This window comes from Coregonus clupeaformis, chromosome 28 (assembly GCF_020615455.1).
Source record: "Coregonus clupeaformis isolate EN_2021a chromosome 28, ASM2061545v1, whole genome shotgun sequence".
Classification (NCBI taxonomy): Eukaryota; Metazoa; Chordata; class Actinopteri; order Salmoniformes; family Salmonidae; genus Coregonus; species Coregonus clupeaformis.
In genome coordinates, this window is record NC_059219.1 from 33555613 (window position 1) to 33577788 (window position 22176).

Genomic DNA, 22176 nt, shown 5'->3' on the forward strand with positions numbered 1-22176 from the left:
GTCATATGTTTCATATGCTAGCTCGGTAGCTAGCTCGCTAACGTTAGGCATATCCCATGCTGTTCACATACTTTGTGGCTGTTTTATCTAGTGGGAACCTGCTAGCACGGCAGGCTCTGGTGCCTTCTTGCCGAGGGCTCAAAACGAAAGAGAAAATCATGCCTGCTTGCTCTAATTGTGTAGTACCTCATCTGTTCTCCTTTTTGTTTTGTCAACTTTTCGGCATGTTCTCTGTGAAGTAGGCTACTGGAGTTTTGTAACTTTTTCCACCTTGGCTTAGTGCTAGCGCGCTAGCTGACTGACATCTGGAATCTACAGTAGTTGGGCTCTAGCTTGCCGACCATAACCGTGGTGGTTGGCTAGGCTGGCTAGGCTAATAGCAAGTTGGCTAAATAACTAACGTTAGCTGACTGGCTATCTTTCTGGCTAAGATAAATGAATATAGCTAACATTCTTTGATAACTGGTTAGATGGCATTATGTATTTCCTAAACTTTGGTTTTTCTTTAATGTAGCTGTAAGCTAGGTGTTGATAGAAACTGGCTGACTCATTCAGTGCTAATGTAACATTAGCAGGCTGGTAGGGCTAACATTAGCAGGATAGTATGGCTAACGTTGGCAGGCTAGTTGGCTAGTAACATTGCAAGTTGATTTGTAACACTAAATTAATAAACTATTTGCTTGTAAATTGGCTGAACATTTTATTGAAACCAGTAGTCATGAGTGCAAACAATTTGGGTTGATTTGAAGTTACGTATTTGAAGTTATTTCTGTTTACATTATAGGGAATAAGCTTGCTTGCTGGATCCTCCATATTACATCAGACCCCGTAAAAACATTTTCTGACATGACTTCTCGAAAATATTCAAAAGTGAGGTGTAACTTTGCATTGGGACTTTTGATGCAAATCCATATGTTACATGTGGTTACGTTTATGCTACCTACCCTTTAACCCAAACCCTAACCCCAAGCTTAGCTGACGTTAGTCACCTAGCTAACGTTAGCATTAGCCACATAGCCACCTAGCTAACGTTAGCCACAATAAATTTGAATTTGTAACATATCATATGAAATTGATGATGGATATCCACAAATTAATACATACCATACGAAATGTAACATATCATACTAAATGGAGGGATACAGATGTACATTTACTTGGTAACACATGTGTGCTAAACAAATACCTCAAGGATGCTTGAGGTGACCATGAGATGTTTCTCTTCCTCAATGTGTAAGTCAACTCGGAGCGTCACTCATAAAATCATATACACCCATTAGACACGTGGTGACAGGAATCTTCTTCCTGTCTGCTACGCTGTTGGATAAAGTGTTGACATCTGGAGTGTGACTGCAGTTAGTCACAGAGCAGAGCAGCGTCATTCCTAATTAGAGGAGGCAGAGGGACCTCTCTCATGTGTTTAATGAGCAGGGCTTGGTATGAAGGAGGCCACAGACGCCTGCTGCCCTCTCAGAGGGAATTCTGCCCCCCGGAGTGTCAGGATCTCCACAGGCCGAGAGAGAGAGACAGCGAGAGAGAGAGAGAGAATGAGAGAAAGCAAGGGAGAGCGAGAGAGAGAACAAGACCGAGAGAAAGAGAACAAGAGACATAGCGAGAGAGAGAGACAGAAAGAGAGAGAGACAGAGAGACAGAGCGAGAGAAAGACAGTGTAATATGTATACATATTTAAGTGTGCATTGGGCAGAGAATGTATTGCATGTATTCCATTCATACAGTAGCCTTCTCTCAGCTATGTTCTGGCTTCTTAATTTCTGGGGTGTATTTTTGTGTCTTGCAGTCTCATTGAAAATCACTGTCAGTATCTGTTCCTCTTCCCGCCTCAATGGTGCTGTGAACATTGGTGCCACATCTCACCCAGTTTTAAAGAGGTGCCACCATCTCTGTACTGTCTGTGGCAGTGACAACACAGGAGGATGATAACACAGTCCGTCATGCTGTAGGCCCAGCTCTCTGTCTGTCTGTGCCGGTGTGTGTGTGGGTGTGTGTCTGTGCGTGTGTGCATGTACATATTTACAGACTGGGAGAGAGAGTGTGAGTGAGTGTCGTTTTAAATGCTCTAGACGGCGGTCTTGAACAGATTTGGTTAAAAATAAAGAAATAATCCTCAATTTCTTTTGTTTAGCACAATTTATTAAAATGGAACCCTGAGCGAGCAGGATTTAAACCTCTGAGTCTGTGTACAATGCCTTCTCCATTTCCATCAAGTAATCCACCTAGCTCGTACTCTGCTATTGTATTCCTATGGTACAATCTTTATCTCATCCATAATGTACAAGAATTAGGATTTTGTAAATGGCTGGGGGACAATCATTGTAGTTGCTGAGTAACTTTCCTATAATCCTCTTGGTATTTAAGGCTGCGGTAGCTACTGTTTGGTGCCAGACCCACATTTGGTGAACAAAATTGGAAGGGAAACTGAAAATATGACAACATAAACATATCATACATAAAAAGAAGGAAGACATTTCACCTTACAGAAATAACAAATCAGTTTAAAATGTCTAAGTCATGATTCAATGTTATGCGTTTTTGTGTGACCATGTGTGGCCAATATTGTCTGGATTTCACAACTTGTGGCCACACCTCCTGTATCCTGGTCCTGTATGGATCAGTTGGTAGAGCATGGCGCTTGCACCGCCATGGTTGTGGGTTCGATTCCAGGGGCCACCCATACGTAAAATGGATGCATGCATGACTGTAAATCGCTTTCGATTAGAGTGTCTGCATATATTATTATTATATCCCAGAATGCATTGCCAGATGTAGAAGAGGTTAAGTTGTTTTGGTGTTTGATTGATTGTTTAGGTTGGAGTCGGTGTGACCAACCATTTCACACAACATGTGAAAAGGTTGTCAGAACAAGTAGGCTGATGTTTACATTGTCAACTAGAAAATATGAAACATTCTTATTTACATTATCAATGTATTTCAATGGGAATAGTTTTTTTTACCTTGTACAGCCATATTATCTTTGGCATAGCTTGAAGATGGTATTATTGCTGTCATAAATACAATGCTTGGATCAATCACTTCCTACCTCAGCATTTCCTATGAAAACCACCCCTATATTCCAGTAGGGCATTCTTCTGAAAGGACATACAAAATCATTTTATTACAATTCTCGGCTAGGTTTTGACTTAAAAAAGCAAACATTCAATGTAGAACAATGGTTGTCTGAATTAGGCTGATTGTTATAATTGCACAAGTGGTTGTGTCTCAAGTACTTTGAAAGTCCAGAAGTGATGAACTTCAGTGCAAAGCAAAGCCACTTCCGTTTCCATCATAATGCAACACAATAAGAAAATACAGCAACATCCTTTGAGATGATTAAAACTGCTCCGAGTATGTACAGTGCATCGGGGGTCATATCAATCTTTTCAGGATTGCACAAACATTAGGTTTTGTGTTCAGCCTCACACAATATAGTACTTAATCCCAGATAAAACTAAATGACACCAACAATAATAGACGTACTAGTAAAAATATTGTTTATGGCCTACTCAGTTAAATGTTTCCTGGGGAAAGCTTTGTTTTCTGTTGTCTTCTTTCTAACATCTTTCTCACCTCACCCTCTTTTATGTCCATTCATAAAATCCAACTTCAATGATTTTTGCCTTCTGTTATTGGGTTGTGGTTGTTGGTTGAACAAACAGAATAAAACTACAATATGCAGAGTTTCCAGTTGAGCATTCTAAGAGCGTGAACGTTCTAGAATGCCCTGCCCATTTTGTTCTCTAAAGCCTGCCTTAAATCATCCTACAAAAGCATTTTAAACAAATACAAAACACAAACAATGATAATAACATAATCATAACACTGTTTTTTTTGTCTGTCTGACAGTCCAGAGCGAACCATTTCCACAGCACTGTGCAAACACATAACATACGTAGCTACTGACTATAAAACAAGGCGGGGTGCTCTGGCGAGGCGCACTGTTCATTGGCTGCTTCTCTCTCTCTCTCTCTCTCTCTCTCTCTCTCTCTCTCTCTCTCTCTCTCTCTCTCTCTCTCTCTCTCTCTCTCTCTCTCTCTCTCTCTCTCTCTCTCTCTCTCTCTCTCTCTCGCCCTCTCTCTCTCTCTCTCTCTCTCTCTCTCTCTCTCTTCTCTGACATAAACCCTATTAGACCTTAAGTAGGACAGGGAGGTCAGAGGTCAAGCATTAGCATCACTGTTAGCTAGCCGGAGGGATGTATTCATCAACAGCATTGTTTACACACATTGTACCTTTGAAAAGCTCAGATTTTCAAACAGTAGCGAGCCGAGCGACTGTCTTAGGTATCAAGGTGTTGGAACTGTGCAGTCTGTATGTTTCTAGACACAGTAGATTGTCGTAACAAATATGTAGAACAGAGTGAAAAGCCATATTAGACACATCTGTTCTCTCCAGTTTCTACCCGCCAGTTTCATCCTCTTGTTTTACAGCCTTCCTTTATAGTGCAATTCTGATATTATTACTATTTTAGCAAATCACTTACAAGTGGTTCCTCTCCTCAGTACTGCATCTGACCTCTATGTCACGTCTCCCACTCATACCATACACACACACAGACGCCATCCCGGCTCCATGGCTCTACAGTAGCATGATAATCACCACTCATACCAGACACACACAGACGCCATCCCGGCTCCATGGCTCTTCAGTAGCATGCGAAACAATGGCTGCAGTGGCAACTGGCTGAAGACAACTGGCTGTAGGCCTACAGGAAAGGAACAGCCCTGTCCTAGTATGTACCATCTAGTAACAACACAACCCAGACAGACGTCCTCCATTTTGACCGTGTCATATGGCTCATGGAACAGACAGAAACACCCTATGGAACGCCAGTGCGTTCTGACTCTGTGAACTGGTTCCCCGACCTCCCCTTGTCCCTGTGAATCATAATGGACCAGCAGAGATGAGGACGCCGCTGAGCTCCATTCCCAGAGCAGCAGCAGAGGGAGGGAGGGAGGCTGGTGTACTGTACTGTGTACAGTGGACTGCTGTTGGTTTTAGAGCGGTGCTCGTTGGGAATCTGGCTCAGACCAACCTTCCAGTGTGTTGTGTAACAGAAAAAGGAAAACATTCACATTCCCAACATGCGGGGCCGGTCTGGACATCATGTTTCCCTTCCTCTAATCTGAGTTTTCCTCAACCACTGTGTGTCTATCCCTGGAGAGGAGAGCCCTTCTGATTCCCCGGCCAAACCCTACATGTGGAATATCCCCTCTTTGACAACCAATGCAGAGGAAAACATAGAGAGAAAAACCTGACACTGCAGTATCACAAGGTCTTTCAGCAGCCGGTCAGTACAGAGAGACAGGATCTCTACTGGACTCCCTGGCCAACATGTACCTCAGATCCTAGATTGCCCCACACACCCTTCATCAAGCAGACATGTAAGGGCACAATGGTCAACCACAGGGGACGTCGTTGGGCAACTGAATGTCCTCACTTTGTCACAGCATCAATAAAGTGAAAGGACACAGAAGGGGAGAAACAGACATATTTTACAATATTGTGGCTTTGCATGTTTAGTAGTTTTCTTTTGCTGAGGGATTCATAGTCAAGTCTGTGTTGAGTTCTCTGACGGTCACATCATGCTCTTCCTGTAGTCAGTCTGCTTGCGACTGTTGGAGGGCGTGAGGGGTGATAGCGAGGTGGGGGTGGTGGGCAGGGAGTCCAGCTGAAGATAGAGCGCCCTCAGCTCCTTCACCTCCTCTAGAACCTCCTTGGCCTGACCCCATGTGGACGCTGCCTCCTTCAGCAGCCTCTCAGCCTCCGCCCGGGCCACGTCCGAGGAACCCCTGGAGCCCTTGGAACCTGGCGAGTCCTTCCCTTTCCCCTTCGCCCCCTGCACCTCCTCCCCCTTCGCCCCCTGCACCTCCTCCCCCTTCGCCCCCTGCACCTCCGTCAGCAGCTCCTGAGTTCTCTCCAGCTTCTGAGCGATGAGGTCCTGCAGCTGGCTGATGGGCGGCAGGTTGCCCAGGGGGGCGGAGGTCGCCGAGCGGGGGAGGGATGGCCTGGGTTTGGTGGCCTGCGTCTCGGAGTGCGAGAGGATCTCGTCCATGGAGGCGCAGCGGCTTTTCTCGGCCGGTGTGAGCCTCTTGCCCGGCTGAGGGGTGCAGGATTTCCCCATCGGGCTCTGAAGTTGCTGTTTATCGTCCCAGGCTACCGCGGTATCGCGCGGCAGACTCTGGGACTTCCCAGTGACCTCTGCGGGAGTCGCTAGGCAGATGCTACTGATGGCACCCTCTGTTTTGGACCTGAGGCAGTCGAGCTGGGTGGATTTGTCCAGGTTGACCCGGAAGCTCTTGTCACAGGTGTCCTGGCCGTCTGTGCTGGGGCTGGCCTCCTCCTGGATCAGGTCAAGGGTCAACATGCCGTCAGAGGTAGAAGTGGAGGTCTGGATACGGAGCAGGGAGAAACAGTCTGTTAGTGATATTAGACACAGTGAGAAACACTGAGATCAGGGTAAGGCCCATTGTGATTTAGTTAAGGTAGGAAATGAATCGGATTAAACTAACCAAAAATCCCTGTTGAAAGTAGTTTGATCATTACCATGTCCAACTGACTCATTGAATTAAAGCTCAATTGACCGAGTTGGAATTGTCTCCAACCAGCCGTTGTGGTAATAAGGAGACATAAGACAAGACAGGCCGGGAGAAGCAGGATACCTACCACAGCCATGATGTGTCCTCGTGTAGGCAGGCGCCGTGTGTGAGGGATCTTAGCCCGGTCCCGTGTGAGATGGGACAGAAGGTTTTCATCCTCAACCATGACCTGAAAGAAAGAAAGAAAGAAAGAAAGAAAGAAAGAAAGAAAGAAAGAAAGAAAGAAAGAAAGAAAGAAAGAAAGAAAGAAAGAAAGAAAGAAAGAAAGAAAGAAAGAAAGAAAGAAAGAAAGAAAGAAAGAAAGAAAGAAAGAAAGAAAGAAAGAAAGAAAGAAAGAAAGAAAGAAAGAAAGAAAAAAGAGAGAAAGAAAGAGAACGAAAGAGAGAGAGAGAGAGAGACAGAGAGAGAGAGAGAGAGAGAGAGAGAGAGAGAGAGAGAGAGAGAGAGAGAGAGAGAGAGAGAGAGAGAGAGAGAGAGAGAGAGAGAGAGAGAGAGAGAGAGAGAGATAATGAAACAGTCACATGTGGAGTGAGGGGATTGACATGCTTTCACATTAGCCTAAGGGCTGTGTTTGTGTTGGAGTGGGTTGGGTAGTTCATTGATCAGTATTATCGGCCTAATCATTGATTGATTATCTACAGGCATGTGATTCACTGGGCGAAATGGGCCACAACATATTGCATAAGGCCTTGGGAAACAGGCCGCTAACCTATAGCTAACCTATAGCTAACCTATAGCTAACCTATAGCCACACTGACGACCAACACCTCTGCACTGTCATCTAGTGATAACACCGTCTCCACTGATGAAGCAAGTTCAGCTGGAGTGTCGTTTATTCACTGGCTAGTGGGACTAAGCAATGTAATCTTTTATCCGCTGGGATTTTATGTCTAATATCAAAGTCATATTGTCAATTGCATCTGAAAGCTTTTAACCATTTACATTATCAGGTGGAAGGAGAAAAGATGGAGCAGACCAGAAGATGTGCCCTGTGACTACACCCAGTCACCCACCCTAAGAGCCTTGTGTCCTCAATACAGAGTCATGGGGTTGAGTATTGAATTTAGGTCTTTATGTGACAACATGTGGCTTATCTGTATTTTAGGAGCTGGAGGTTAGGGGTTTTAGAGGGGAGGTTAGGAGTTTTAGAGGGGAGGTTAGGAGTTTTAGAGGGGAGGTTAGGAGTTTTAGAGGGGAGGTTAGGAGTTTTAGAGGGGAGGTTAGGAGTTTTAGAGGGGAGGTTAGGGGTTTTAGAGGGGAGGTTAGGGGTTTTAGAGGGGAGGTTAGGGGTTTTAGAGGGGAGGTTAGGGGTTTGTGACGTCACGAGAGGCTACACAGCTTTCAGCGGGATTGCTCAAGTAGTGCAAGGAGACAAGGTTCAAACAAAACAAGGATTTTATTATAGGTCTTGGGAAATTAACGAAAATATAACAAAATTCTGTTCTCTTGTGGCTCTTTAAGGGTTAACAGTTCAGGGATGTCTCTTCCACATCCAAAATCATAATTCTCACTCGCTCAGATAACTTTTCCCCAGCCTTACTGTAGTCCACGTTGCAGCTAGTGGCCAACCCAGCAAAAAGTCCTTCCAAATGTCTCTCACGTATTTCCACAGGTGCATATATCCAAAGGTGAGTATTTCCCAAAGGTAAGTATCTCCAAATCCTTATATTCCTCATGGAAGTGGACGTGCAGCACTCTTGTCCTCCAGAGAGCCCAGGTTGGAGACTGTGTCTCTTCCCTTCCCAAACCTTCAGCTCATCAGCTCCTCATTTGTTTCAGCTGCGTGGGAAGATTGGCCATAGAGGGGTGGAGTTCCCGACCATACCAGCAGATGGAGCCATAGCTGTCTGGGTTTGCAGCCACCTCAGGGGGATGTAACGTCCCTCCAGGACACAGCCTCTCGTGACATCACACATCCCCCTCCTCGGGACCGACGTCCTCGTCGGGGTAAAGGCAGCGAAGAAGGCATCACGCCGGGAGAGGGCGTCCGCATTGCCGTGGTGCTTGCCAGACTGCTCTCTCTTCAACTCCTCCAACTCTAGGACCAGGGACTCAGCCTCCTGTTGTCTCTCCTTGAGTTTCTTACTGAACGCATCAGCCTTGGTTTTAGCAGAGTTTAGCTTCTGTTGAGCAGCTTTCAGTTCCTTCTCTCTCTCTGCCTCCGCATTCTTCATCTTGTTCTCCAACACCTTGTACTTCTCCTCTGCCTTCTTCTGGACCTCCTTACTCCTGCGCAGGGTCTCCTCACACTCCTCGATGGTCCTGTGCAGCCTCTCCAGCTCCTCCTGTTGCTTAGGGAAGGAGCTCTGTTGGAGTTTAGCCTGGAGGATATCTAACTCTTCTGTCTTCATGTCTAACTGTTGCTTTAACAAACGATACCTCTCAGCGGTCCCCTTCAGACCAGACAGTTCTTTGTCCAGATTCTGTAGCTCCGTCTCTGTGTCGGTCTGGGCACCTGCCATCCCTATCAGAGCCCGGGCGGGAGTGAGTAATTCGGAGGATTGCACCGGAGCCTTCCCAGGATGAGTCTTGCCTCTCCGTTTCCGAGGTACTCGGGTTATCCTCTCCTGAGACTCTCTCCAGAGTGGGTAAAAGGCTGGGCAGTCTCGTCCAATTAGGACAGGGACGGGGAGGGAATCAACCACCCCCGCCGTCGTGTGTATGGTTCCCCGTGTGCTGGTCATTGTAAGTTCAGTAATGGGGTATTCTCTGGTGTCCCCATGGACACAGGAAACTGGGAGGACTTTCCCCGGGGTCAGACACGTTGGGCCCACCAAATCCTTACGCACCAGGGTGGCCCGGCTACCAGAATCCAGTAAGGCCTCCACATCATGGTGATTCACAGTTACCGGGCAGGTGGGGGGGGGTCGATCTGGGCCGCCATCTACGACTCCCAAGAGCGAGGCAAAACGGTGTGTGGGTGCTGAGCTGGAGGACTCCGCAGTGGGCATAGGTTCATCGGCTGGTTTCCCACACTGCCAGGAGATATGTCCCATCTCCCCACACCGGTAACACTGTCGAGTTTCCCCCTCCTGGTGTACTCTTCTTGGACCCGCCTGGTTTCTGGCTCCCCCTGGAGTCGGGATAAGTCCTGACGTGGCTGGGTTCGAGACCTTGGGGTCCTTTGGACGGGTTCTTCCCATTTGTGGTGGGGCCGCACTCCTGGGGTCTTTTCGGGAAGCATTCAGCATCTCCGCTGTGGCCTGGTACTTTTCCACAGCTTCCACGGTCAGATCAGCCGTGGTCAAGGCCTGTTGACTGATGAACCGTTTTGCCTCATAAGGCAGGGCGCGTAGGTAATGATCCACCACAACGGCCTCCACCACCGCCGCTGCTGTATTCCTCTGCGGATCCAGCCATTTCCTTGCGATTCGGACAAGTTCATGCATCTGCGCCCGAGGAGGTTGGTCTGGTTGGAAGGTCCAGCTGTGAAAGCGCTGGGCCATACCAAACTTTGTGAGTCCATATCTGCTGAGGATCTCAGACTTCAGGGCATCATAGTCAGTAACCTGGTCAGGGCCCAGGTCCCGGACAGCATTCAGCGATTCCCCGGTTAGAAAGGGGGCTAACAGACCAACCCACTGTTGCTTGGGCCAGGCTTCCCTAGTGGCCGTGGCCTCAAATGCATGCAGGTATGCCTCAATGTCATCGGTAGCTCCCATCTTAGATATAAAGTCACTTGCCTTTCTTGGGCGGGTATTTTGGACCACCCTCTGTCTCTGCAACTGCAATTCCTCTGCCTTCAGAAGGTTGGCTTTCTTTTGCTCCTCCAAGAGAGCCACGTTTGCTTGCATCTGGGCTTGCTGGCCAGCAACAAGGGCTTTCAATATGTCCTCCATTTCAGTCGGCGGGGAGCCTACGGCCAACTTGGAAAACTGGGTGATCAAACCTTCGGTATCCTCCTCTGACATGCACTATTAACGCTTGAGCGTGCCCGTATTCTCCACCATCTGTGACGTCACGAGAGGCTACACAGCTTTCAGCGGGATTGCTCAAGTAGTGCAAGGAGACAAGGTTCAAACAAAACAAGGATTTTATTATAGGTCTTGGGAAATTAACGAAAATATAACAAAATTCTGTTCTCTTGTGGCTCTTTAAGGGTTAACAGTTCAGGGATGTCTCTTCCACATCCAAAATCATAATTCTCACTCGCTCAGATAACTTTTCCCCAGCCTTACTGTAGTCCACGTTGCAGCTAGTGGCCAACCCAGCAAAAAAGTCCTTCCAAATGTCTCTCACGTATTTCCACAGGTGCATATATCCAAAGGTGAGTATTTCCCAAAGGTAAGTATCTCCAAATCCTTATATTCCTCATGGAAGTGGACGTGCAGCACTCTTGTCCTCCAGAGAGCCCAGGTTGGAGACTGTGTCTCTTCCCTTCCCAAACCTTCAGCTCATCAGCTCCTCATTTGTTTCAGCTGCGTGGGAAGATTGGCCATAGAGGGGTGGAGTTCCCGACCATACCAGCAGATGGAGCCATAGCTGTCTGGGTTTGCAGCCACCTCAGGGGGATGTAACGTCCCTCCAGGACACAGCCTCTCGTGACATCACAGGTTTTAGAGGGGAGGTTAGGAGTTTTAGAGGGGAGGTTAGGGGTTTTAGAGGGGAGGTTAGGGGTTTTAGAGGGGAGGTTAGGGGTTTTAGAGGGGAGGTTAGGGGTTTTAGAGGGGAGGTTAGGGGTTTTAGAGGGGAGGTTAGGGGTTTTAGAGGGGAGGTTAGGAGTTTTGGGTGCAGGCAAGGAAGAGTCATTCCATTACAGCAAAGTACCACTCATTCCTCAAGCTTTAAAGGATTTCATTTGTTTGCCAACATGATCCATTATCCATCTCCGGTGTTTGCCAACATTATCCATCTCCGGTGTTGGACATAACACAGAGTGGGTTTAAATGGTGATTATATGATGCATGCAGCTGTTATGTTCTGCCAAACATACTATAGTGTTATTTTGTTAGCTTGTCGCTCCACAATCATGGAATGTATGCAGTTACAGCTATGACCTGCCTTATTGCTTTCTGACATGACAACCAATGACAAATCCCATACTCATCCAGATGTCTTGTTCATCTTCCTTTGACAAAAACCTCGGATCAGCAATTGTCCCAAATCCAATTGTCAACATGTATCTAGTGCATCTATTGTAGGACAATATTCTAAAGTCAATCTATCATTTCTATGTGGTACAGTCGACCAGGAGGAATCCATAGATTGAATATAATTTTGGAGGATGTCTTGTCAGGGTAATGCGTTCAGTATAAGGGTGTATTTAAGGGCACTAGGTTAGCTAATATACACATACATTATTTGTACACAACACTTTCAAACAATGCTAAATTGTGATTCAATGCGGTTTTATCAACATAGATCTACAGTATGTGTGTACCATCATGTAGGACTCCACCTGCGATAACCCTACAGTTGAGAGCAATGAAACCCCATCTTGATGGAAGAGTGAGTCCTGTCTCTGATGTCATCAGGCTATTGAGCAGCAGAGACACTGGAGCCCTGGAGGTAACTGATACCTCTCACAGTGCTGGTGCTGTTGTTCTGAGCCCATCCACACGCCTGACCATTTGTCCTCTAAAATGTTTGTTTTTTATGTGAAAGTAGCTCAATTCTGTATTCATTCTGTTTCTTTAACAGTGATGTCATGGATTTGGATAGTCAGAGTGAGAGTGTTTCTGCTTCTCCTATCTATAGCTGTGTGATAGGGACCTGTAAAGTTTGGGCCATCTATAGCTGTGTGATAGGGACCTGTAAAGTCTGGGCCATCTATAGCTGTGTTATAGGGATCTGTAAAGTTTGGGCCATATATAGCTGTGTGATAGGGACCTGTAAAGTCTGGGCCATCTATAGCTGTGTGATAGGGGCCTGTAATGTTTGGGCCATCTATAGCTGTGTGATAGGGACCTGTAATGTTTGGGCCATCTATAGCTGTGTGATAGGGACCTGTAAAGTTTGGGCCATCTATAGCTGTGTGATAGGGACCTGTAAAGTTTGGGCCATCTATAGCTGTGTGATAGGGACCTGTAAAGTCTGGGCCATCTATAGCTGTGTGATAGGGACCTGTAATTTTGGGGCCATCTATAGCTTTGTGATAGGGACCTGTGAAGTTTGGGCCATCTATAGCTGTGTGATAGGGACCTGTAAAGCTTGGGCCATCTATAGCTGTGTGATAGGGACCTGTAAAGTTTGGGCCATCCATAGCTTTGTGATAGGGATCTGTAAAGTTTGGGCCATCTATAACTGTGTGATAGGGACCTGTAAAGTTTGGGCCATCTATAGCTGTGTGATAGGGACCTGTAAAGTTTGGGCCATCTATAGCTGTGTGATAGGGCCCTGTAAAGTTTGGGCCATCTATAGCTGTGTGATAGGGACCTGTAAAGTTTGGGCCATCTATAGCTGTGTGATAGGGACCTGTAAAGTTTGGGCCATCTATAGCTGTGTGATAGGGACCTGTAAAGTCTGGGCCATCTATAGCTGTGTGATAGGGACCTGTAATGTTTGGGCCATCTATAGCTTTGTGATAGGGACCTGTAAAGTTTGGGCCATCTATAGCTGTGTGATAGGGACCTGTAAAGCTTGGGCCATCTATAGCTGTGTGATAGGGACCTGTAAAGTTTTGGACATCTAAAGCTGTGTGATAGGGACCTGTAACGTTTGGGCCATAGCTGTGTGATAGGGCCCTGTAAAGTTTAGGCCATCTATAGCTGTGTGATAGGGACTTGTAAAGTTTGGGCCATCTATAGCTGTGTGATAGGGACCTGTAAAGTTTGGGCCAGCTATAGTTGTGTGATAGGGACGTGTAAAGTTTGGGCCATCTAGCTGTGTGATAGGGACCTGTAAAGTTTGAGCCATCTATAGCTGTGTGATAGGGACCTGTAAAGTGTGTCTGTGTGTGTGTGTGTGTGTGTGTGTGTGTGTGTGTGTGTGTGTGTGTGTGTGGCATGCGCGTGCCAGTGTGTGTGTGCGTGTGTCCGTCTGTGTGTGATGGGGATTATGTCAAATGTGTGTGTTGTGACCTTATATAAGGGTGGTGTTGACGCGATGAGTTAAGTGCATAAAAGCTCAAAAAGTGTGTGTGTATGTGAGTGTGTACATGTTATTTCACATCAATCTTCTCCCCTACCGTCTGTCTATTGATGTTATCAGGGCGATGGACCTGCATTGAGGAGGAGGGATGAAGGATCCATCCCATCATCCCCAAACAGAGAGGGAAGCCTTTGATCAGCAGCCTCAGCTGGAAGACTGTCACATCTGGCACCTCCTGTCTCTCTCCTTCATAGAGGTCATTACATCTACACTACACTAGATTGAAGCCCAACAAATGCCCTCGTCAGGGGAAACCAGTTTAAGATAGGATGTAAGATACTATAACAGTTCCTTTTATTTATGAAGCACTTTTTACAGCTCAACAAGCTGTGGGAGTTTAGTGTAGGGTTATACGGTGTGTGTGGAGGAGAAGGGGGGCGGAGTTGGTCAATGTGATCCATTCCTCAAAAGTGCATTCAGTAAGATATCCTCTTGTAATTGGCCATGTGATGGATGAAGTGTTGTTTATAAGAACACACAGAGAAGAAGAGGGGAAAGATATTATAAAGCTACAGAGAGAAGAAGAGGGGAAATATATTATAAAGCTACAGAGAGAAGAAGAGGGGAAAGATATTATAAAACTACAGAGAGAGGAAGAGGGGAAAGATATTATAAAGCTACAGAGAGAGGAAGAGGGGAAAGAGATTATAAAGCTACAGAGAGAGGGAGAGGGGAAAGATATTATAAAGCTACAGAGAGAGGGAGAGGGGAAAGATATTATAAAACTACAGAGAGAAGAAGAGGGGAAAGATATTATAAAACTACAGAGAGAGGAAGAGGGGAAAGATATTATAAAGCTACAGAGAGAGGAAGAGGGGAAAGAGATTATAAAGCTACAGAGAGAGGAAGAGGGGAAAGAGATTATAAAGCTACAGAGAGAGGAAGAGGGGAAAGAGATTATAAAGCTACAGAGAGAGGAAGAGGGGAAAGAGATTATAAAGCTACAGAGAGAAGAAGAGGGGAAAGAGAGAGGAGGTGCACCGAGGGGTGTGTCTCACCTCATCCAGGATGCTGTTCTTGGATCTGGTAATTGCTCCATTTAAGGCGTTTATCCAGGACTCCTTCTCCTCTGGACTAACAGCCAGGAACACTAGGTTAGGGACCTGACAGACACAAAGGAGAGAGAGAGAGGGAATGTAAGAAGCCAGGGCCTTGCACAATATTGTGTTACAGAGCATGACGGGAGTGTGGAAAATCCTAACATGCATAGTTCTCAGTAAACCACTTGCAAGGGATACCTTCAGATAGGTACCATTCCAGAAACCCATTCACTCACGCACACATTCACAGACAGATATGACCATATGGTGCTCTTTCTCCCACTGAGGCTACAGGAAACTGCAGCTGTGTGGAGAATCTGAGAATCTCTCTCAGTCTGTGTCTGTCTGTGTGCTGAAACACAAGCTTCCTGGCCTGACAACCCAACATGATACCCTATCCTCCTGCTGCTCTGGGGGGTTCTGGGAGAGCCTGCAGATGGTGTGTGCGTGTGCGAGCACGTGTGTGTGTGCCGCTTTGTGAGTGCATGTGTGTGTTAGGGATGGGCATGAGTTATCGAGTACTGTAATGTAATGTAATACTCAAACGGAAGTCTAAGCTTGATCGTTAACCAGAGATAGAAAATTCTAATATTACTGTAAAACTATTTGGTGGATTGTGCTTTGTGGCTGCCCGAACAGGAAAGTGAAATGTTGTGTGGAAATGTTTTGTTGTCTTGAAGACAACATTAATTTGCTTTGACTCTAGTGTTCCATTTGTACATGTGCATTTGCAGGGCACAACAAAAAAGAAACCTAGCCAAGCATCATACAAGTTAGGCCTATAGATTAATGGCCACATCTTTTTTTCCTTTGCGGCCCTTGTGTTCTATATATATAAAAAAAAAATGATTTAGTACTCGAAAAAAGAAAATAAGAGTACCAAACATAAAAAAAACGTCAAATGCCCATCACTAGTGTGTGTAGGGGACATGGGGGAATCACTGCCTCACCATAAGAGCCTTTCCATGTTTCAAAGGTGAACAGGACTGGTAAACTGTCAGATTTCAAATGGTCTACAAGCATTGGAAATTTGACACTTTCACTCTGTTTCTCAAGTTAGTCTGTCCATCAGTGTTGGTGATCATATACTGGGTGTAGGAGTTGGAGGTGTGGCGAGTCTGGAACACAATGTCCCTGTGAAAGGGAGGGAACAGAGGGAGGGAACAGAGGGAGGGAACAGAGGGAGGGAATAGAGGGAACAGAGGGAGGGAACGGAGGGAACAGAGGGAACAGAGGGAGGGAACAGAGGGAGGGAACAGAGGGAACAGAGGGAGGGAACAGAGGGAGGGAACAGAGGGAGGGGACAGAGGGAGGGAATAGAGGGAACAGAGGGAGGGAACAGCGGGAACAGAGGGAGGGAACAGAGGGAACAGAGGGAGGGAACAGAGGGAACAGAGGGAGGGAACAGAGGGAGGGAACAGAGGGAGGGGACAGAGGGAGGGAATAGAGGGAGGGAACAGAGGGAGGGGACAGAGGGAGGGAATAGAGGGAACAGAGGGAGGGAACAGAGGGAGGGAACAGCGGGAACAGAGGGAGGGAATAGAGGGAACAGAGGGAGGGAACAGAGGGAGGGGACAGAGGGAACAGAGGGAGGGAACAGAGGGAGGGGACAGAGGGAGGGAATAGAGGGAACAGAGGGAGGGAATAGAGGGAGGGAACAGAGGGAGGGGACAGAGGGAGGGAATAGAGGGAACAGAGGGAGGGAATAGAGGGAGGGAACATAGGGAGGGAGTGAAGGGAGGATAGTGTCTATGGGCAGAGACATAGGAGGTGGGAGGAGCTAAGTAGAGTCAAAGGGGATCATAACTAATGACTAAGGACATGGTGTACAGGGTGGTGGCCCGGTCCGGTGAGCCGGGTCAGGTGAGTGTCAATCAGCCTGTCAATCTGGCTGCTGTAACCGATCTGACTATGTTAATGGCCGGCTAAAGTACCGTGAAACTCATCTCAACAGTGTGTTTTAGATGTAAGTATTGATTGTGTTGCTATTGTGGTACAGTACTTTGAGGTACAGGTTTGCTCTTTGCAAGGTTCTAGATCTGGGTTCCTGTGGGGACTTCCGGTGGACTCACCATATTGCCTGGGGTTCTGGAGCGCAGCAGGGTGAACTTGCTGTGGTTTTTCTTGCTGCGGCTCTTGGCCTTGCGGAGCTCCTCAGAACGCTCGTAGTCCGTCAGGTCAACCACCTCCTGGATCTTCTTCTCATCCTTCACCTGCAGATAGACACAATGGACAGATGGAGATGTTTCAGATAGACACAATGGACAGATGGAGATGTTTCAGATAGACACAATGGACAGATGGAGATGTTTCAGATAGACACAATGGACAGATGGAGATGTTGAACATAGACACAATGGACGGATGGAGATGTTTCAGATAGACACAATGGACAGATGGTGATGTTGAACATAGACACAATGGACGGATGGAGATGTTTCAGATAGACACAATGGACAGATGGAGATGTTGAAGATAGACACAATAGACAGATGGAGATGTTTCAGATAGACACAATGGACAGATGGAGATGTTGAACATAGACACAATGGACGGATGGAGATGTTTCAGATAGACACAATGGACAGATGGAGATGTTTCAGATATACACAATGGACAGATGGAGATGTTTCAGATAGACACAATGGACAGACGGAGATGTTTCAGATAGACACAATGGACAGATGGAGATGTTGAACATAGACACAATGGACAGATGGAGATGTTGAACATAGACACAATGGACAGATGGAGATGTTGAACATAGACACAATGGACAGATGTTGATGTTGAACATAGACACAATGGACAGATGGAGATGTTGAACATAGACACAATGGACAGATGGAGATGTTGAACATAGACACAATGGACAGATGGTGATGTTGAACATAGACACAATGGACAGATGGAGATGTTGAACATAGACACAATGGACAGATGTTGATGTTGAACATAGACACAATGGACAGATGGAGATGTTGAACATAGACACAATGGACAGATGTTGATGTTGAACATAGACACAATGGACAGATGGAGATGTTGAACATAGACACAATGGACAGATGGTGATGTTGAACATAGACACAATGGACAGATGGAGATGTTGAACATAGACACAATGGACAGATGTTGATGTTGAACATAGACACAATGGACAGATGGTGATGTTGAACATAGACACAATGGACAGATGTAGATGTTGAACATAGACACAATGGACAGATGGAGATGTTGAACATAGACACAATGGACAGATGGAGATGTTTCAGATAGACACAATGGACAAATGGAGATGTTGAACATAGACACAATGGACAGATGGAGATGTTGAACATAGACACAATGGACAGATGGAGATGTTGAAAAGCAAGCTGAGACTCCAATACAGACGTCAACTTGTACAGAATGAACTGTATGAACTGTAATAGCGTATTCTGTGTCCCTGAAAACTGTGAGAGAGATACAAAGGATGTCTCTCACAGTTCCTAGACACAAACTCCCTCCTGTTCCGTGTTGTTAATAACTGTTAATAACTGGTGTTATTAATCTGACGGCCCCCGCCCCCACCCCACCACCAAACACATCCCAGGACAAAGGCAATAGACTGAACAGGCAGGCAGTGACAACACAACATCTAATTGGATTAAGGTCAGACACGGCTTTGTGTCCACAACAATGCTTAAACCACATCAGAGCACTTTTGAGGTCTGGGACAAAATTGAGAAGTTTAAGTGAACTTTAATTCAAGTGCACACATAGCAAGAGGCTGTTGTTTAGCATGTTTTTGTAGCGCACATATAATGGTAGAGTTTGCTAAACAAATACCCACTGGATTGATGCAAATTATTATTATATAATTCTGCTAGGTAAGCATAGGCTACTTTGTAGTTAACATTTCATTGAGAAGGTTTTTGGGAAAGCCTTTCCATCTACCAGAATGTTTTTCATTAGCATCATCGCTAACGGCTACACAAAGAGGTAGACTCGTGCACTGCACACACACTCGTTGCCTCTTCAGAAAGTTGCAGGAAATACGAATCACTGATGCATTCTGTTCATGTTTTATGATAAACTTCGTCAAATGTTGTTGATTCCCTACTAATTTCAAGAAAAATATATATATTGTTGAATTCCGTATTAATGTCTGGATTCCGTGATTCTGTCTGCGTTCTCCGCATCGCAGATTTTATATGGCCTTATGTTTGGAAGAGTACACAAGTAAACAGTGTCACCAGCTTAACCCTCCCTAGGTGGCATGGTGGCACTGTGAGTTCAGGTCCGGGTCAGCCAGTTGCTGCATTGGGCACAGCTGTGGGCCTATGACACAACCCCCACGGGACCATCTGCCATGGGACAGTGTGACGACAGCCACCCACCCCATAATGTTCAAGTTTCAAGTTTTATTAGTCGTACAAAAGACTATGATAAACTATTTCAAATCTTGTTCAACTTTTGTACATAAATGTGCCTCAGTGAGTCAACATACCACTCGCTGCCTCTAGTGATTTTAGTTCTCTGACCCCTGGTGGAGCCATACACACTCCTTAGAACAATCAAAAGGCCTGATGTCACGTTCGTTGAATGACGGGTCAGACCAAGGCGCAGCGTGATATACGTACATGTTTATTTAACTTAATAAACACTCGACAAAACAATAAACGAAACGAAACGTGAAGTCCAAGGTAGCACACACAACATACCTTACAAGGAACAAGATCCCACAACTAGACAGTGCCTATAGGCTGCCTAAGTATTGCCCCCAATCAGAGACAATGAGCGACAGCTGCCTCTGATTGGGAACCACACCGGCCAACATAGATCCACACAAACTACGGTAGAATATACAACATAGAACATACACAACAAAGAATATACACACCCTGACTCAACATATAAGAGTCCCCTGAGTCAGGGCGTGACAGTACCCCCCACCCCCCAAAGGTGCGGACTCCGACCGCACAACATAAACATAACAGGGTAGGAGCCGGGTGGGCATTCCGCCCCGGAGGCGGATCCGGCTCGGGGCATGACGACCTCTCACTCTCCGCCTCCCTGTTGCGCCCCTGGTCTGGTCTGGACCTCGGCGCGCTACTTCCCTTCTCCTTCCTCCCATGATACGCCAGGCCCTGTCTGGACCCTGGTGTGGGAGACCCCGAACCTGGAGAGGGGCTGACGTCATGGTCTGGACTGGAGCCGCTGACCGGAGCTGGACTGGGCACCGGTGGAGCGGACTGCTCTGGCTCCGGAGTGGAGCCGCTGACCGGAGCTGGATCAGGCACCGGTGGAGCGGACTGCTCTGGATCCGGAGTGGAGCAGCTGACCGGAGCTGGATCAGGCACCGGTGGAGCGGACTGCTCTGGCTCCGGAGTGGAGCCGCTGACCGGAGCTGGATCAGGCACCGGTGGAGCGGACTGCTCTGGATCCGGAGTGGAGCAGCTGACCGGAGCTGGATCAGGCACCGGTGGAGCGGACTGCTCTGGCTCCGGAGTGGAGCAGCTGACCGGTGCCGGAGGAACAGGCACCGGTGGAACGGGCACGGGCAGTGCCGGACTGGACAAACGCACCACTGGTCTGGTGCGAGGAGCAGGCATGGGCCGGACCGGACTAGGAACACGCACCACTGGCTTGGTGCGATGGACAGGAACGGGCCGGGCCGGACTGGCGACGCGCACCACTGGCTTGGTGCGAGGAGCAGGGACAGGCCGGGCCGGGCTGGTGACCCGCACCACTGGCTTGGTGCGAGGAGCAGGAACAGGCCGGGCCGGGCTGGCGACGCGCACCACTGGCTTGGTGCGAGGAGCAGGAACAGGCTGGGCCGGGCTGGCGACGCGCACCACTGGCTTGGTGCGAGGAGCAGGAACAGGCCGGGCTGGACTGTGGAGGTGGACTGGAGGTCTAGAGCGGAGAGCTGGCACAACCCGTCCTGGCTGGCTGCCCACTTTCGCACTACACGTGCGGGGTGCTGGCACAGGACACACTGGGCTGTGCACGCGCACTGGCGATACAGTTCATAGATCTGGCACAGGATATGCGGGACCGAGGAGGCGTACTGGAGACCAGGAGCGTTGAGCCGGCACACCCCGTCCTGGCTGGATGCCCATCTTCGCACGGCACGTGCGTGGTGCAAGCACAGGACGTACAGGACTGTGCCAGCGCACTGGCGACACAGTACGTAGCTCCGCATAACACGGAGCTTGCCCAGTCATACGCCTCTTCGCGTGAGTACGGGGAGTTGGCTCTGCTCTAACCCTAGGCTCCGCCAACCACCCCGTGTGCCCCCCCAATTTTTTTTGGGGGGCTGCTTCTCGGGCTTCCTCCTCGACCGGCCTCCTCCGTGTTGCCGTTGCTCCTCTCCTGCCTGGGCATCTAACTTAGCCCATGGTCCTTTCCCCGCAAATATCTCCTCCCATGACCACAAATTGGCCACCTGTGACATGGCCATCCGCTCCGCCTGGGCACGCTGCTTGGTCCTCGTTTGGTGGGATCTTCTGTCATGTTCGTTGAATGACGGGTCAGACCAAGGCGCAGCGTGATATACGTACATGTTTATTAAACTTAATAACAATAAACGAAACGAAACGTGAAGTCCAAGGTAGCACACACAACATACCTTACAAGGAACAATATCCCACAACTAGACAGTGCCTATAGGCTGCCTAAGTATGGTCCCCAATCAGAGACAATGAGCGACAGCTGCCTCTGATTGGGAACCACACCGGCCAACATAGATCCACACATACTAGATTATACAACATAGAACATACACAACAAAGAATATACACACCCTGACTCAACATATAAGAGTCCCCTGAGTCAGGGCGTGACACCTGAAGTGTTTGCATTGAGATAAGGCAGATATCTGTTAGTTATCTAGTTACTAAGCTGATGGCCAGAAAGCCAGTCAGAAAAAATATTAATTAATGTGCTTATAAAATGGGTTTATAAGAATACTTATCTGTGCTTTCAGACAGGAATAACAATTCAAAAACAGAAATGGTCATTGTTTATCCTGTGTAAAAAATATATTATTTAAACTAACCATGCACTTTTCATAAACATGATAACATTTGGGTGATTTAAAGTGTTTACTGCATTACAAAGGATTAGATTACAGCTATACGGTACCGCTGTTGGGAGATGTGTTGTTGCCCTGGGTGGGTGAGTTGGGCTGTGGGTTTAGGATTGAAAGAGTAGATGGCACTGGACAGAAGGTTTTGGAAGATATCATACCCCACGGCCTCCCCCCTCCCTCCCAAAACATGTCCCCCTCAGCGCTGACACTCACTTTGGTTTTAACCCCCCCCACACACACACACACACACTCTGTCACTTCTGATCAGGGAGAGTGGGGAGGGAGAGGGGGGAGGGGGGTTCCAGAGCCAACGTGATGTTGGAGCTCAGAGCTACAAAGCCAGACTGGAATCTGTCTT

General features: G+C 47.4%; 2 protein-coding genes across 2 annotated transcripts in view; both read right to left on the bottom strand.

The window, feature by feature from the left end:
* Positions 1-4064: 4064 nt before the first annotated feature.
* LOC121543287 (pleckstrin homology domain-containing family O member 1) overlaps positions 4065-22176 on the bottom strand; it is a 53125-nt gene continuing 35013 nt past the window's right edge. The window contains exons 3-7 of the mRNA XM_041853042.2: positions 16813-16953; positions 14699-14803; positions 6679-6780; positions 5906-6403; positions 4065-5857 (exon numbers count right to left, since the gene is read on the bottom strand). Coding sequence (XP_041708976.1) covers positions 5591-5857; positions 5906-6403; positions 6679-6780; positions 14699-14803; positions 16813-16953 — 1113 coding nt within the window. The 3' untranslated portion in view covers positions 4065-5590. The remainder of the gene's footprint in view (positions 5858-5905; positions 6404-6678; positions 6781-14698; positions 14804-16812; positions 16954-22176) is intronic.
* On the bottom strand, positions 11297-13795 carry LOC123482164 (pre-mRNA cleavage complex 2 protein Pcf11-like). The gene is made up of 2 exons (XM_045208930.1): positions 13026-13795; positions 11297-12635 (listed from the first exon to the last, which is right to left on the bottom strand). Exons 1-2 carry the CDS (start codon positions 13555-13557, stop codon positions 12232-12234), a joined length of 936 nt encoding a protein of 311 aa, XP_045064865.1. The 5' UTR covers positions 13558-13795; the 3' UTR covers positions 11297-12231.